This window comes from Anguilla rostrata, chromosome 6, assembly GCF_018555375.3.
Source record: "Anguilla rostrata isolate EN2019 chromosome 6, ASM1855537v3, whole genome shotgun sequence".
Lineage (NCBI taxonomy): Eukaryota > Metazoa > Chordata > Actinopteri > Anguilliformes > Anguillidae > Anguilla > Anguilla rostrata.
This window is the reverse complement of record NC_057938.1, coordinates 40166713-40179231: the sequence shown is the minus strand read 5'-3', so window position 1 is coordinate 40179231 and position 12519 is coordinate 40166713. Positions and strand designations below refer to the sequence as shown.

The 12519-nt window shown below is 43.6% G+C and overlaps 2 protein-coding genes across 5 annotated transcripts; both read left to right on the top strand.

Moving 5' to 3' along the window:
- The first annotated feature begins 82 nt into the window (after positions 1 to 82).
- On the top strand, positions 83 to 7656 carry wdr21 (WD repeat domain 21). Of its 3 annotated transcripts, none has more exons than XM_064339622.1 (14): positions 83 to 128; positions 650 to 755; positions 1298 to 1392; positions 2165 to 2322; positions 2594 to 2676; positions 3333 to 3435; positions 4012 to 4155; positions 4626 to 4675; positions 4833 to 4912; positions 5197 to 5289; positions 5382 to 5479; positions 6111 to 6287; positions 6394 to 6508; positions 6881 to 7656. In XM_064339622.1, the coding sequence occupies exons 2-14, from the start codon at positions 652 to 654 to the stop codon at positions 7228 to 7230; spliced, it is 1650 nt and encodes a 549-aa protein (XP_064195692.1). In that variant the 5' UTR covers positions 83 to 128; positions 650 to 651; the 3' UTR covers positions 7231 to 7656. The 3 variants fall into 3 exon arrangements, with proteins under 3 accessions (XP_064195692.1, XP_064195693.1, XP_064195691.1); XM_064339623.1 differs by lacking the exon at positions 83 to 128 and adding an exon at positions 135 to 389; XM_064339621.1 differs by lacking the exon at positions 83 to 128 and adding an exon at positions 135 to 536.
- Positions 7657 to 9261: 1605 nt separating this feature from the next.
- Positions 9262 to 12275, top strand: pigh (phosphatidylinositol glycan anchor biosynthesis, class H). 2 transcript variants are annotated; one of them, XR_010330602.1, is made up of 6 exons: positions 9262 to 9773; positions 9883 to 10092; positions 10389 to 10472; positions 10729 to 10813; positions 11219 to 11353; positions 11633 to 12275. XR_010330602.1 is itself a non-coding variant. In XM_064339620.1 (5 exons), the coding sequence occupies exons 1-4, from the start codon at positions 9594 to 9596 to the stop codon at positions 10798 to 10800; spliced, it is 546 nt and encodes a 181-aa protein (XP_064195690.1). In that variant the 5' UTR covers positions 9262 to 9593; the 3' UTR covers positions 10801 to 10813; positions 11219 to 12275. The 2 variants fall into 2 exon arrangements, 1 of the variants encoding a protein (XP_064195690.1); XM_064339620.1 differs by having other exon boundaries at positions 11219 to 12275.
- The last annotated feature ends 244 nt before the right edge of the window (positions 12276 to 12519 follow it).

Sequence of the window (12519 nt, the reverse complement as noted above, 5' to 3'; positions counted from 1 at the left end):
GTATGCTAGTATATCCATCAAAGCGGAATCTGCGCATACAGCGTGACGTTGCACATGGTCGGCTGCGTGCCAATAAAAATTAAGAGGCGGGGTCTATTTGAGGTCACGTGCATCAAACGTTGTCGCAGGTAAAGCAGGAACCAAAAGGCGATTGTGCCAGCTTATCCAATTATATTTAAATGTTTTAATTACTATTCAATTGGTGAATTGAATTGAATGTGTTTGGATACGTTTCACAAAGTTTCGCTGTCAACCAAGTTTAGATGGCAGGCTATAATGTAGTTGTTGGACAGCAACGTTGTAGTAGCCTACGTGGTCTAATGCTATCAAAACAAATGCTAACAAACAAAACTGTCCATTTGGAGGAATCTAATAGTGTTACTAGCTAGGTAGCTAGCTATCACCATTCTTATATTTCAGATCACGTCATTTTCGATGTGGACGGAATAAGTAGTAACAATCATACATTTGCGGTCGCTGAAAACTAGCTCATTAAATTGGCTGGGTAGCAAGGCAGCTACTACTCACATAGCAGGGTTGGTAGCTGTCTACAGACTACTCGTTCCAACTCAACTGTTTTTCCTGTTTTTAAGACTATCTGTCGTGCTGACCACGTGAATTGGGATGTTTTGTTAATGCATTGCCACAGGGATGAAGAAAGGGAGCTGGCGGGACAGGGACCGTGACCGCAAACGATACAATCGCCGCCCAGAATGGCAGAGGGACCACTCCGGTCACAGAACACAGGAACAAAGGTATGCCCCGCGCTACCGACACTAATCCACAAAGCCGCTGCCGCGCGTTGTATCGTATAATGTGCAAGGCAAAACATAACTGTCTAAGCCCCAGTTATACACGGACATAATATAAATACTATTGCGGTTAGTTAGACAATGTTTGTAAGAATAATAAAGAAGTATGTGATTAATCGACTGGCTGTTTCCTAAAACTTGTTTGAAATGCATACACAGTCAGGCATAGGCGCATGAATAAGTAGTGCGGATTAGTGTTACATCGAATTTACTTTCAGTTTTGGCTATAGGACGCGTGTTAGGCCTACGCGTGATCCAACTAATGATAATATAAATTTCATCCGATTCGCTATGATCGCTCTGAAGATAAGCGCGCTTTTTTGGTAGTTTGCCATCTCTGTCTGAGTTTTGATTCCATGATCTTCGATTTCATTCCATAAATGTGTCGACTGCGTTGTCCACGTGGTGCATGCAAACTTCCACTTTGGTTTTTTTTTTAGCAAAAACGCTGTATGATAAAAATTGAAAACTTTGCCTCGCGTCAGGTATGAAGGTGGAGCTGCTGGCCCATCGCACAGGACCCAGGTGCACACTGGTGACACCAGCAGCTCATTACCTGAGGCGCAAGCTGCAGCCCCAGGTCAGACACCTCTCTAATTATGCACACAGTTTGGTGGCAACCTTACGATTTATTTATTTTACGCATTTTTTACATCAGGGCCATTTGACTCAAAATTTTATTGTATAAAAAAAATTGTATGTCCATTGATTTAAGTAATTGGATTGGTGGCAGTGTAGTATAATGGTTAAAGGACTTGCCTTGCACCAAAAAATGTTTTAAGTCGTACCAAACTGTTACGAGTTCAATTCCCAGGTAGGACACTGCCGTTGTACTGTTCAGCAAGGTACTTAACCTAAATTGCTTCAGTATATGTACAGCTGTGCGAATGGATACTATGTAATAAAAAAATGGTTAAAAGCATATTATGTCATGTGTCAGTATGCATGCAGCTGTGTAAGCCCAAAAACATTATTGCAGTAAAATATTTCAGCAAAACATTGAAGGGTAGGTGAGTGCCTTAGACTTGGAATTAAGAAGCTGACCCCCCCCCCCCCCCAGCACCAGAACAAGAACAAGAGAACAGTTCATTCCCTCAGTTGGAGACCCTAATGTTTAGCTCAGTTATGTAATCATGCCTCATGTGTTGCCCTAAGTGGTGAGGAAATGGTTGGCATTTGGCTCCATTGTTATAGGCAAAACATAGTTAGATGGTCAGCTGTTTTTCCTGAACAAAAAGCATTAAGTGGACGAAAAAAGGTTTATCTGAAGCTGAATTGTAGCATGTATGTTTAAAATGTGCTGCCTCCGACTACACAGAAGCTTAGGAGAGAATGTCTTGTGTTGTTTATAGAACTGCCAGGCTTCTACTTTGACCCAGAGAAGAACCGCTATTTCCGGCTATTGCCGGGTCATAACAACTGCAACCCACTCACCCGAGAGGGGTTGCGCAAGAAGGAGCAGGAGAGTCAGCGGGTCCGGCTGCTCGAGGAGGATGAGCAACCCAGGAAGGTGCGTCCAGTGCTGGGCTGCTCGTTACTCAAATGGGAGGCTTGACCGGAGGCCTCCAGCATTTCCCTTTCACCAAAAAATATTTTTTCTGAATTTTTTTCTTAGGTGATGTAGTGTAGAGCCCACAGTTATATACCAAAAGCTGAATGGTGATTTTATTTATTGAGGCCCAAACCTTTTATTGACTTTGGTAAATGGAAAAGAAATTTTATGTTAAAGTTCATATTTGAGAGATTGATGAAGATGTTTTGTTCTGGCCTCCTGTCTATAGAAGTCCCTGAGAGCTGGTCTAAACTCAACCTTGCTCCTACAAAAGAGGCACCTGGGACTCCTGCCTGAGAGATCGTACTGCAGGTACAGTACACAGTGACCCCTGTTCTGATAATCTACTCTAAGGTTCTCAAAGCCATTTCCCTGGGGGGCTAGAGTGGTGCATCCACACTGTGGCCATTATATTTCACACTTAAAGAACATCCCTGCTGAGGGGATCTCTGGACAAACCAAGCTTACAGCTGGGCTGCTTCAGGATTTGTGCTTTGGCTCTTGCTAGGTATAGTTCATTTCAATTAGTGCTTTAATGATTTCACATACGCTTTGTTCTTAGAATGTTGTTAGACCGGCCTGGCACTATTACTCATGTAAATCAGGAGAATGCGCTAATGTTGTCCTACCCTGTAAATTGCTCTGGATGAGGGTGTTTGCTAAATGAATGTAAGGGAGGACAGTGTAGGGCAGAGCTGCCCAACCCTGTTCCTGGAGCTCTACTGTCCTATAGGTTTCAGTTTCAACCCTAATTTTTGAATGTGGTCTGCTGTGTTAGGGTTGGAGTGGAAAAACTACAAGACGGTAGATCTCCAGTTACAGGGTTGGGCAGGTTGGGCAACAAGGATGTTGTGAGTCTTTGCCGGAATGGTAGTTGCTTTGCAGAACTGTTACGGAAGTGCAGCTTGGTAAATGCTGTAAAAATGAAGCTTTGTCAATGCTGGCTGATTGGATGACGGGTGTTTCAGGCTGATTCATGAGCTGAAGGTGAGCAGCATGAGGCGGCACAAACTGGACGTGCAGAGCTCGGACTCCAGCAGTCCCAACACCGACAACTTCCGCCTCATCGTGGTGAGTCTCACAGGTCAACTATGTCAACCCCATATACATATACATTATGTGTATTATATATTGTTTTGAACTTGAAATAAGATTTGACTCCTTTGGAGTCAACTGTACACACATTCTTTTGTAGGTATAAAATGTATCAAACTATGACTCTTCTCTTCGTGTTACTTAAATACATTATGGATGAAGATAATTTATTTCTTTTTTTGCATGCAACACATGGCACCTATTGCAAAAAATGCTCCGTCTTATCTCTAGTAACCCTGCAAACATTGTTTGTTTCCAACTCAACCTCATCATCACTCGTGCTAGTGCCATTTTTTTCTTCTGTTAATCGGACGTCAGTACGTTTTTGCACTCTCAACCTTATTTTAGTTGTATGTATATGTTTTAACGGGATTGTGTTAGATGGATCATATATTTCGATCATTTCTAACTATATTGGGTCGTATTGTAGCAAAATTTGTGATATTGCCAAATATTTAACTGTCGCCTCTAGAATCAGAATTGTATCCTCTCGAGGTTTACACTCCTATTTGGCAGCATACGATATTAGAGTGCTAAGTGTTCTGTCCTCAGGCGGACTCTGCTTGTGAGCGGGTGTTCACGGTGAACGACGTGGAGCACGGAGGCTGCAAGTGTGGCATCATGAACTTCCGTGGGTGCAGTAAAGGCTCGCTGGCCGTGGAGATGTGCGACAACCTGCACTTCACCAACCGCAAGGTGAGGGCAATCCCTACTTCACCAGTCACAAGGTGAGGGCAATCTCTGGTTCACCAGCCACAAGGTTAGGGCAATCTCTGGTTCACCAGCCACAAGGTGAGAGCAATCATTGCTTCACCAGCCATAAGGTGAGGGCAATCTCTTGTTCACCAGCCACACGGTGAGGGCCATCTCTGCTTCACCAGCAGCAAGGTGAGGGCAATCTCTGCTTCACCAGCCACAAGGTTAGGGCAATCTGACTCACCAGCCATACGGTGAGGGCAATCTCTGCTTTACCAGCCACAAGGTGAAGGCAATCTCTGCTTCACCAGCCACGGTGAGGGCAATCTCTGCTTCACAAGCTGCAAAGTGAGGGAAATCTCTGCTTCACCAGCAGCAGGGTGAGGGCAATCTTTGCTTTATCTCTGTTCACCACCCACAGGTGGGGCTGCAATGGAGAGAACTAACCTGGCTGTTTTATTCTTCTGCAGGTGAACTCCATCTGTTGGGCTTCAGTGACACACTCTGACTCCCATGTGCTGTATCCTTTACCCACCCCAATCACTGCCCGTTTAAAGGGTGATTTTTTATATTTGCCAGTGAAGCCCCTTTTAGAGAAAGCATTGCTGTTAGAGGGCGTTGCGGTGCTGAAAGTTTGTCTTTGAGAGAAGGTGTGTTTCTTTGACGGGCTGAATAAGATTGTGTCTGGTGGGCATTGCTGAGACACCAGGCTGTGTCAGCCTACTACCTGCTTCCCTATTCAGCAACTCAAACCCAGGTAAACCATACACACATGCGCACACACACACACACACACAGCCTCCTAACGTACACAAACTATAGCCGTACACACACATTTTGTCCCACCCTCACACCAGTATCAAAGTTTTGTGAAAGTTATTATTATTAAACAGTTCATTATGATGGCCATTAAATCTGAAAATTGCAAATATGTGTGAGAAACAAAAACTACTGTAGCGCTTTCTATAGTAGTTTGCCAAAGTTGTATAAAGTTGACTAGAAAAGGCTGCGCGTGTATGACACTCCGCCCCCTGTGTGTAGACCAGCCGGGGATGCTGTGCAGCTTTAAGATCTCCACCGCCTGGTCGTGCGCCTGGTGCCTGAACCCGCAGGCCGACAAGAACTTCAGCACCGGTGAGTACCCACGATCCTCTCTGTTTCGCTCGGGTGCCGCGGGAGGAGGAGGAGGAGGCGGGGCCTCTGACGCACGCGCGCCGCTGTTCCAGGGCTGTCGCGGCGTGTGATCGTGACGGACGCGGTGACGGGGCGGAGGCAGACGTACGGGATCAGCAGCGACGTCCTGGCGCAGCAGTTCGCCCTGCGGGTGAGTGGCTGCCCCTCGCGTCACTGGTTTGTGTGGGAACTCCGCCCCCATGTGGCAGTGTCACAGCAAAATTGCAAAACTTGTTTGGTAGTCTATGTGGGGAACTTTCATGAAAGACTCACGTTTTACATGTCTACAATGATGTTATTATACTCCATACACAATATTTGTCAGTGTAAGAAAATTATTCTTGCAATTATACATTATTATGCGTACATTTTTATTCCATTTATTAAAATAAAAAATGGTATATATCAGTGGTAACCAACCCTGTTCCTGGAGATCTACCATCCTGTAGGTTTTCACTCTGACCTAACAAAGCACACCTCATTCAGCAGGTAGAGATCTTGTTCAGCTGCTAATTAGTTAAATCAGGTGTGCCACATTAGGGTTGAAATGAAAACCTTCGGGATGGTAGATCTCCAGGAACACGGTTGGTTACCACTGGTATATATTGTTGGAGAAAATCTGTAACCTCTTGAGAAGATGGTTCTTACAATATGAAAACTTTCTAGCGTGTGGAACATGATGGCTTTGTGTACAAAGGTAAATAAGGGTCGTGTGATGGCGCAGGTCAGGTAGGTATGCGTGTGAGGGTAAATGGGGTGCATGGTGGTCCGTGTGACTCCAGGCCCCGGTGCTGTACAACGGCTGCCGCTCCGGAGAGATCTTCAGCATCGACCTGCGGCAGAGAGCCCGGCGCGGGTCCGGCTGGAAGGGTTGCCGCTTCTTCCAGGACTCGGCCATCACCTCCGTCCGCATCCTGGACGACGAGAACTACCTCCTCGCCGCCGACATGCTGGGAAAGGTGAGCGTGCGAGCGGCGCCCCGCGCAGGCGATAGCAGGCACTTTCCCCGCAGGGCTTTTTGCGGGTTTGGCTAAACGCTGCCCCCCTGTTGGATACCGTGTGCAGATCAAGCTGTGGGACCTGCGGGTAACCCGGGCGGTGCAGCAGTACGAGGGACACCACAACGAGCACGCCTACCTGCCGCTGCACGTCAACGAACCGGAGGGGCTGTTGCTGGCTGGTGAGTGGTACGCCCTGTGCGCGCGCGCGTGCATGCATGCGTGTTGTGCTTGTGTGTTGTGTCTGCGGGTGTGTTGCGTCTGTGGGTGTTGGCTGTGGGTGTGTTGTGTGTGAGAGAGAAAGACACTCCTTGTGTGGTCTGCATGTGAGCGTACGCCTTTTCCTGTGTGTGCTGCATCTATGTGTGTGTGACAAAGATTCCCTGTGTGCTCTGTATGTGAGCATACTCTGTGTTTGTGTGTATTGTGTCTATGTTTTGCTCGTGCCTGAATGTTGTGTGTGTGTGTGTGTGTGTGTGTGTGTGTGTGTGTGTGTGTGAGACAGAGACTCCCTGAGTGCTCTCTGTGAGCATCCTGTGCTGTGCTCTCCGCAGTGGGGCAGGACTGCTACACGCGGATGTGGAGCTTAGGCGACGGGCGTCTGCTGCGCACCATCCCCTCCCCCCACCCGGCAGGGAAGGACTCGGTGCCCAGCGTGGTGTTCTCCTCCCAGCTGGGCGGCTGCAGGGGCCTGCCGGGGCTGCTCATGGCCGTCCGCCACGACCTGTACTACTTTCCCTACAACTGTGACTACCAGGACGGGACGGGGGCGGGCCCTCACTTGCTGAGACGGGGGCAAACCGGCCTGCTCGCGCAAGATCGGCAAACGACTGCCGACGTGTCACAGGAAAACCAAGGGAGAGGCGCAGCCACGCAGGTCAAGATGGGGGAGGAGCAAAGTTAGGCAGGGAAAGGGGAGTGGGATTATGCAGAGAAAGGTGTGAGGAGAGGCGCAGTAGGAAAGACGAAGAAAGGCAGAACCACCAAGCGGCTGGAAATGCACTTGGAGGATTTACCCAGAATTCCCTCCACATGCTTGAGCCCCATTTGAGCTGCATTTGCACTGCCCACAATGAACTTTTAACAAAGACTATTTTTTAATAACGACCTCAGAAAGTGCAATTTGTAGTAACTGATGGGTTTGTTTTATGGGGGAAAAACAGTTAGCCATTTGCAGATTTTTTTTTTAATGATACAGATTAAAAAATAGAAAAGAATGTTAAGCAATGGTTTGTAAAAATGCATTTTATCAATGAAAGAGTATGTGCATCATTTTGAAAGGATGTAAAGCGGTAATAAACACTTTTGCAATGTTTGACCACTTTTAAAAGCCTGAATACCTTTTAATCATTCCACTGCCTTAACCATGTACTGCATTTCCAGCTGCACATCTACACAGTCTTACTGCTTTAAGGTTATCATACATGATGCAGAAGACATTACTGATTTTAACGTGTGACTGAACAATGTGTTGGGGCCTCGAAAGAAAGTTCTTAAGCAGAAACAACTGCATAACACTGTTGGGGAGTGTTTACTTTGGCTACCTGGCAATATTAATGCTAAGTACTATAATCCAGGGAGGGAGAGAGAGACGAGAATCCAATTTATGGTAAACACTGAGCACAAGTGCCCGTCTGTTTGGAGTACTTGTGTTACCCATATGTACATGCCAAGTGCCATTAATTAACAAACAGACACTAACCCACTTTTTCCTGTAAACAAGTTGCTGCCTCTGCCCTATATAGAATATTTTAATTACATTTTTCCCTAGTTGCATAGTGCTGCCCCATTTGTCACACACATACTTTTCATTATATACTAATAGAAAGCTGGATATCTTCTCCAGAAGTTTCTGTCCCTCCGTTTCATGTTGGTCGCTTTAATAGTATTGGGTGCAGGGTAGGGAGGTGTAGTGCATGTTTCCTTTTGCTCACCCAACCATACTGTGAGCCATGCTCAATAATGCGCCCACCCACATCCCCTGCAGAGTATGCTTTGCTAGCAGTCTTCTGTCAAGCTGCGTTAATTTATTTGTATGCTAAATAACGCTATCAAAAAGCACATGTTGTGACCAGATGGTCTGAAAAATGAATCAGATCAACAATTAAAATAGTAATATATATCTATCTAAACACAGGGCATATTTCAACCTTAAATTCCCATAGGTGTTTGTTGTTAGCATGCTTGGTGATCCCTTTCAGAACTAAAGGGATCAACTCCGGTCTGCCAACCAGCTAGCTTGAGCAAATGTAGGCCTGTAGATTGTGTTTCGCTTGCTATTGTAACAGAAAATCATTCCTTTGCCATTGATTATTGACAACTGCCTGAAGGCAGTCAAATGTTAAAATAATTGGCTATAATATTCAACAGAGAGAAATCAAATATGATTTTATCTCACGGACTTCAGGGTCATTTTAATCCTACTATGAATTTATCAGTAAATACGTCCCAACGTGATTTTAACAAAGATAAGATACAATTTTATTCAAAATTCTCCTCATTCCAAATGTGGGCACGTAAAATTATCTGAACTTTAGGACAGTCCACAGAGGTCAAATGTAATAGACCATGAGCATCCTAGGAGATGTTTACTAATTTGGTTCGACCCAATCGCTTGACTGTATTTATGAAAATGGATTAGAGAGACGCTTGTATTAACGTACGATTTCATATTAGAAACTGTGTCTAAACACATGTATATGCACATAAATTAGCATGTGCCTACTAATCCTGAATGTTATATCACTCAATGGGAAAATGAATTGTATCAGTCTCATTTATAAACACAGGTAGTTAAATCACAGTAAATTATGCCATAAAAATAAAATGCTTGATTCTTCTAGTGGAGCTAGTCGGTTAGCGATCGAGCTGTATTTAAATGCAGCGTTTTCATTTATTTCAAGTTTTCAGCGTCGCACTACACATCCCATCATGCACAGTGAACTTTTGAAATTGTCGCACTCCAATCCGGATTCATGCCATCAAGAGTACTTTCCTTTATGCTAGAGCTAGAGCTAAATTCTTTGTTAAAAATGTATCACTTCCCGTACATCTTAATGAACTATTGCGAATCACTGGTTTACTCAACTGTCGAGGCTTGTCTTTGGCGCAGCTAACTGCTTAATTAGCAAAGTTACGTTATTCAATCGTTTTTTTCCTTCCAGTAGCCTAGTTAGCTAGCTAACGTTAGCTATCTGACAAGCTGATTAGTACGGTTAGGTAGCTAACTAGCTATCCTCTCGTAAGAGAGTTAAGAAATTATTCAGAATGGCAGACGACGAGAAATTTACAGATATCAATGGTAAAGTGATATTCTTAGCGTGCCAAAATCACTCCAGTTTCTGCAGGGAGTTCACCGTCAGTGCGCCCAAGGTGTCCTTGCGTCACATAATGATGTACACTTGTTCGGTCTGGCTGGTAGCCTACATTGTGTTTTTTCTCACAGAGGTAAGATTTTTATGATGCTAATGCGATGCAACCGCAGCACTGTGATGCATGCTATGTTTCAGTTTTAATACACCAATATTGATTGTAGACCTGCTTCGATTTTTCCCAGAATACCGCTGTCCTGTCCGGTGCCATATTCGTCACGTTGGTGGGGATGCTGCTGCACATCCACTTCGTGAAAATCGACCATGAGACGCTGCTAATTATTGGGTCTTTGGGGGTCCAGGTGTCTTCATCTTATGCCTCGGGGAGAGAAAGCACCACCTTCATTGAAATGAGCAAGATCAAAGACATTGTTATTAATGAGGCCATTTATATGGTGAGGAGTCCGTAGCATACATTTTGTTTTCACATGTAAATTGTGCTAAGACAAGTGCAAGTGTATAATGCACTTGGTGTGCAGTGTAGCTACTCGGTTTATCGCTAATGTAATATTACTAAAATCATACTGTTTACTGAGCGCGAAGTTTCTTGTACGTGGCAGATTCCGTGAGATGCATCCCGGAAAATTATTTAGTTGGGAAGCCGCTGGGAGCAAGATCGAGATGATCACGTTGAATTGTTTGTCATCAACACCTTTCTTTGTCATAATATTTTACCCCTCTGTGGTTTCAGCAACGAGTGATTTACTACCTCTGCATTTTATTGAAAGACCCCTCAGATCCAGACACTTTGTCAAGCGTGGTTCCTCTTTTTCAGGTAAAGCCAGGGGGTTATTGTACAACAGGCATGCTATTGATGACAGTCAGAATTTGAGTTTAATAGATTACTGCATGAAGTTTGTGCTGATATATGAATGACTGTGTCTTTGGTACAATTTGAAACCTTTTGTTGCCATCGAGAGTATTTACTTAGTCAAAACCTTTTTTTAATTTCAAATTTGAAAATGTGGACTTCAGGGCTGATTTGCCTTGCATAATAAGATCTTTGAATAGCATATGAAATTGTTTTTCAGAGTTCGAAGCCAAGGTTGAATTGCTTGGTCAAAGTATATCAAAGTTGTCAGGAAATTCTCGCTCAGTGTTAACACACTGGTAGAGGTAAGCCAAGCCACCCCCGTGCTCCAGTATCACTTGTGAATAGATAATGTTGTGAGTGCACGTGAGGTCTCCATCATGTAAAATAAGGTCACAAATAAAGTAAATTGGCAAGTTAGATTTCATTATGGTGGGGACAGAACAAAATCCTGACTTGGTGTGTGCAGTAGGCCCGCTGCCTTCAAAAGTGAGAGGCAGAAAGGAGTGGAGAGGAGTTCATTATGTTCATATTTAAGATGTTTCTTTCTTTGGTGCATACAACAGGAGCAAAAGACACCTTCACTATTTTATTTACCAGACTGATTTTGTTGCCCTCAGTTGAAGTGACTGAATGTCTGTTTGTTGGTGCCGCTCTTTTCATAAGGAAAATAAATGACGTATTCCGTTCGTTTCTTTCTGATTTCTCAGTTCACCGACAAACTTGGAACAATGAGATATGGAAATGTGCCACTACAACATGGAAGAAAGAACGTGACATCGATTTTTACTTCAACCATGCAACAAAACTCATCTTAAGTTTAGACTTGGAAGGAAAATGACAAGGTGCATTTTATGTGTAAACCATGGAAACAATGAATTTGATAGATAGTGCACTTGTACCCATTGATCAAAAAGATATGACAAATTATGTAGCTTAAATTCTTGTGTCGATTTTCTAAATTAGTCTTTCTACATTTGTTAATCATGTAAACAATAAATTAGATTGTTGACTTGCATTCATTAATTGAAGGGACTTGCAGTTTGTAAGTGAGTTTCTAAATTTACACTCAAAGCTTTACTATGGTTTTACGAAAATCATTTTTTGGCATCTTCTGTCCTTAGAGTGGCTGTACATCTGTGGTATTCCCTGTCAAGACTGAACTTTAAAAAAAAAGATTTTGTTCCTTTTGTCTGTTTTTAATTATTATTTATTGTTTGATCTTTTTAAAACTGCAAAAAAGTTTTTAAAAAATTATAGTTTTGTCTCAACTTATGTTATTTTATACCTGCTTCAGGGCCTCTTGACATGTTGAAGTAGGCTAATCCTTCACCAACAGAGGGCAGTAGATGCAAGCTTTAATCCGTTTAGGAGCAGGGCTGTCTGGAACAGCCATGTTCTCAAACAATAACATTTAAATACACTACAACTTGTCAAACAAAAAGAAGCTGTTTTACTTGGAAAACCAGTTTAGACTGTAAAAGGGCTTACTTTGGAGAAAAATGCAAAAAGTTTCAGTCCAAATGAAAAGGCCTCAAATTCAGTCCCTCTGAGCAACTAAGACCACCTATGCTAAATAAAAATATTGAATATATATTGAGTATTGAATCATATTTAATTGAGTGTATTATTTGTATGTATTTTACGCGCACGCACTATCCTCTCAGATAAAGTGACATGCACGTACACAGGCCACCCTCTCCCCGCAATGTCATTTTCCCAGAAAAATACTTCTCGCTAAAGCCATTAAAGTTTTTTTCAAAACGACCAATAGTTTGTCTGATGTTCTTGGAACCCACCCAAGCAGTTACCGCAGGGTTGTTTAAGAAGAGTTATATAACGCTATGCAAAGCAGAGGCTGTCAACTCTAATGTGAGCAGAAGGAGGAACTTGAACACACACAAATGAGAGAATGTATTTAGAGAGTCGATGCCAACTCTCGTCTTCCCTTTTTGCGTTCTGTGGCAAAACCCCCCAATAATGTAGAAATGCATCTTTAACCTGAATCAGA

Bases quoted from the DNA above. Each gene is read 5' to 3' on its own strand.
- pigh (XM_064339620.1), top strand. From the start codon at position 9,594: ATGGCAGACGACGAGAAATTTACAGATATCAATGGTAAAGTGATATTC. The intron at 9,774-9,882 runs GTAAGATTTTTA...GATTTTTCCCAG, and splicing joins TTGTGTTTTTTCTCACAGAG to AATACCGCTGTCCTGTCCGG. The intron at 10,093-10,388 runs GTGAGGAGTCCG...CTGTGGTTTCAG, and splicing joins TTAATGAGGCCATTTATATG to CAACGAGTGATTTACTACCT.
- wdr21 (XM_064339622.1), top strand. From the start codon at position 652: ATGAAGAAAGGGAGCTGGCGGGACAGGGACCGTGACCGCAAACGATAC. The intron at 5,290-5,381 runs GTGAGTACCCAC...CCGCTGTTCCAG, and splicing joins CGACAAGAACTTCAGCACCG to GGCTGTCGCGGCGTGTGATC. The intron at 6,288-6,393 runs GTGAGCGTGCGA...TACCGTGTGCAG, and splicing joins CCGCCGACATGCTGGGAAAG to ATCAAGCTGTGGGACCTGCG.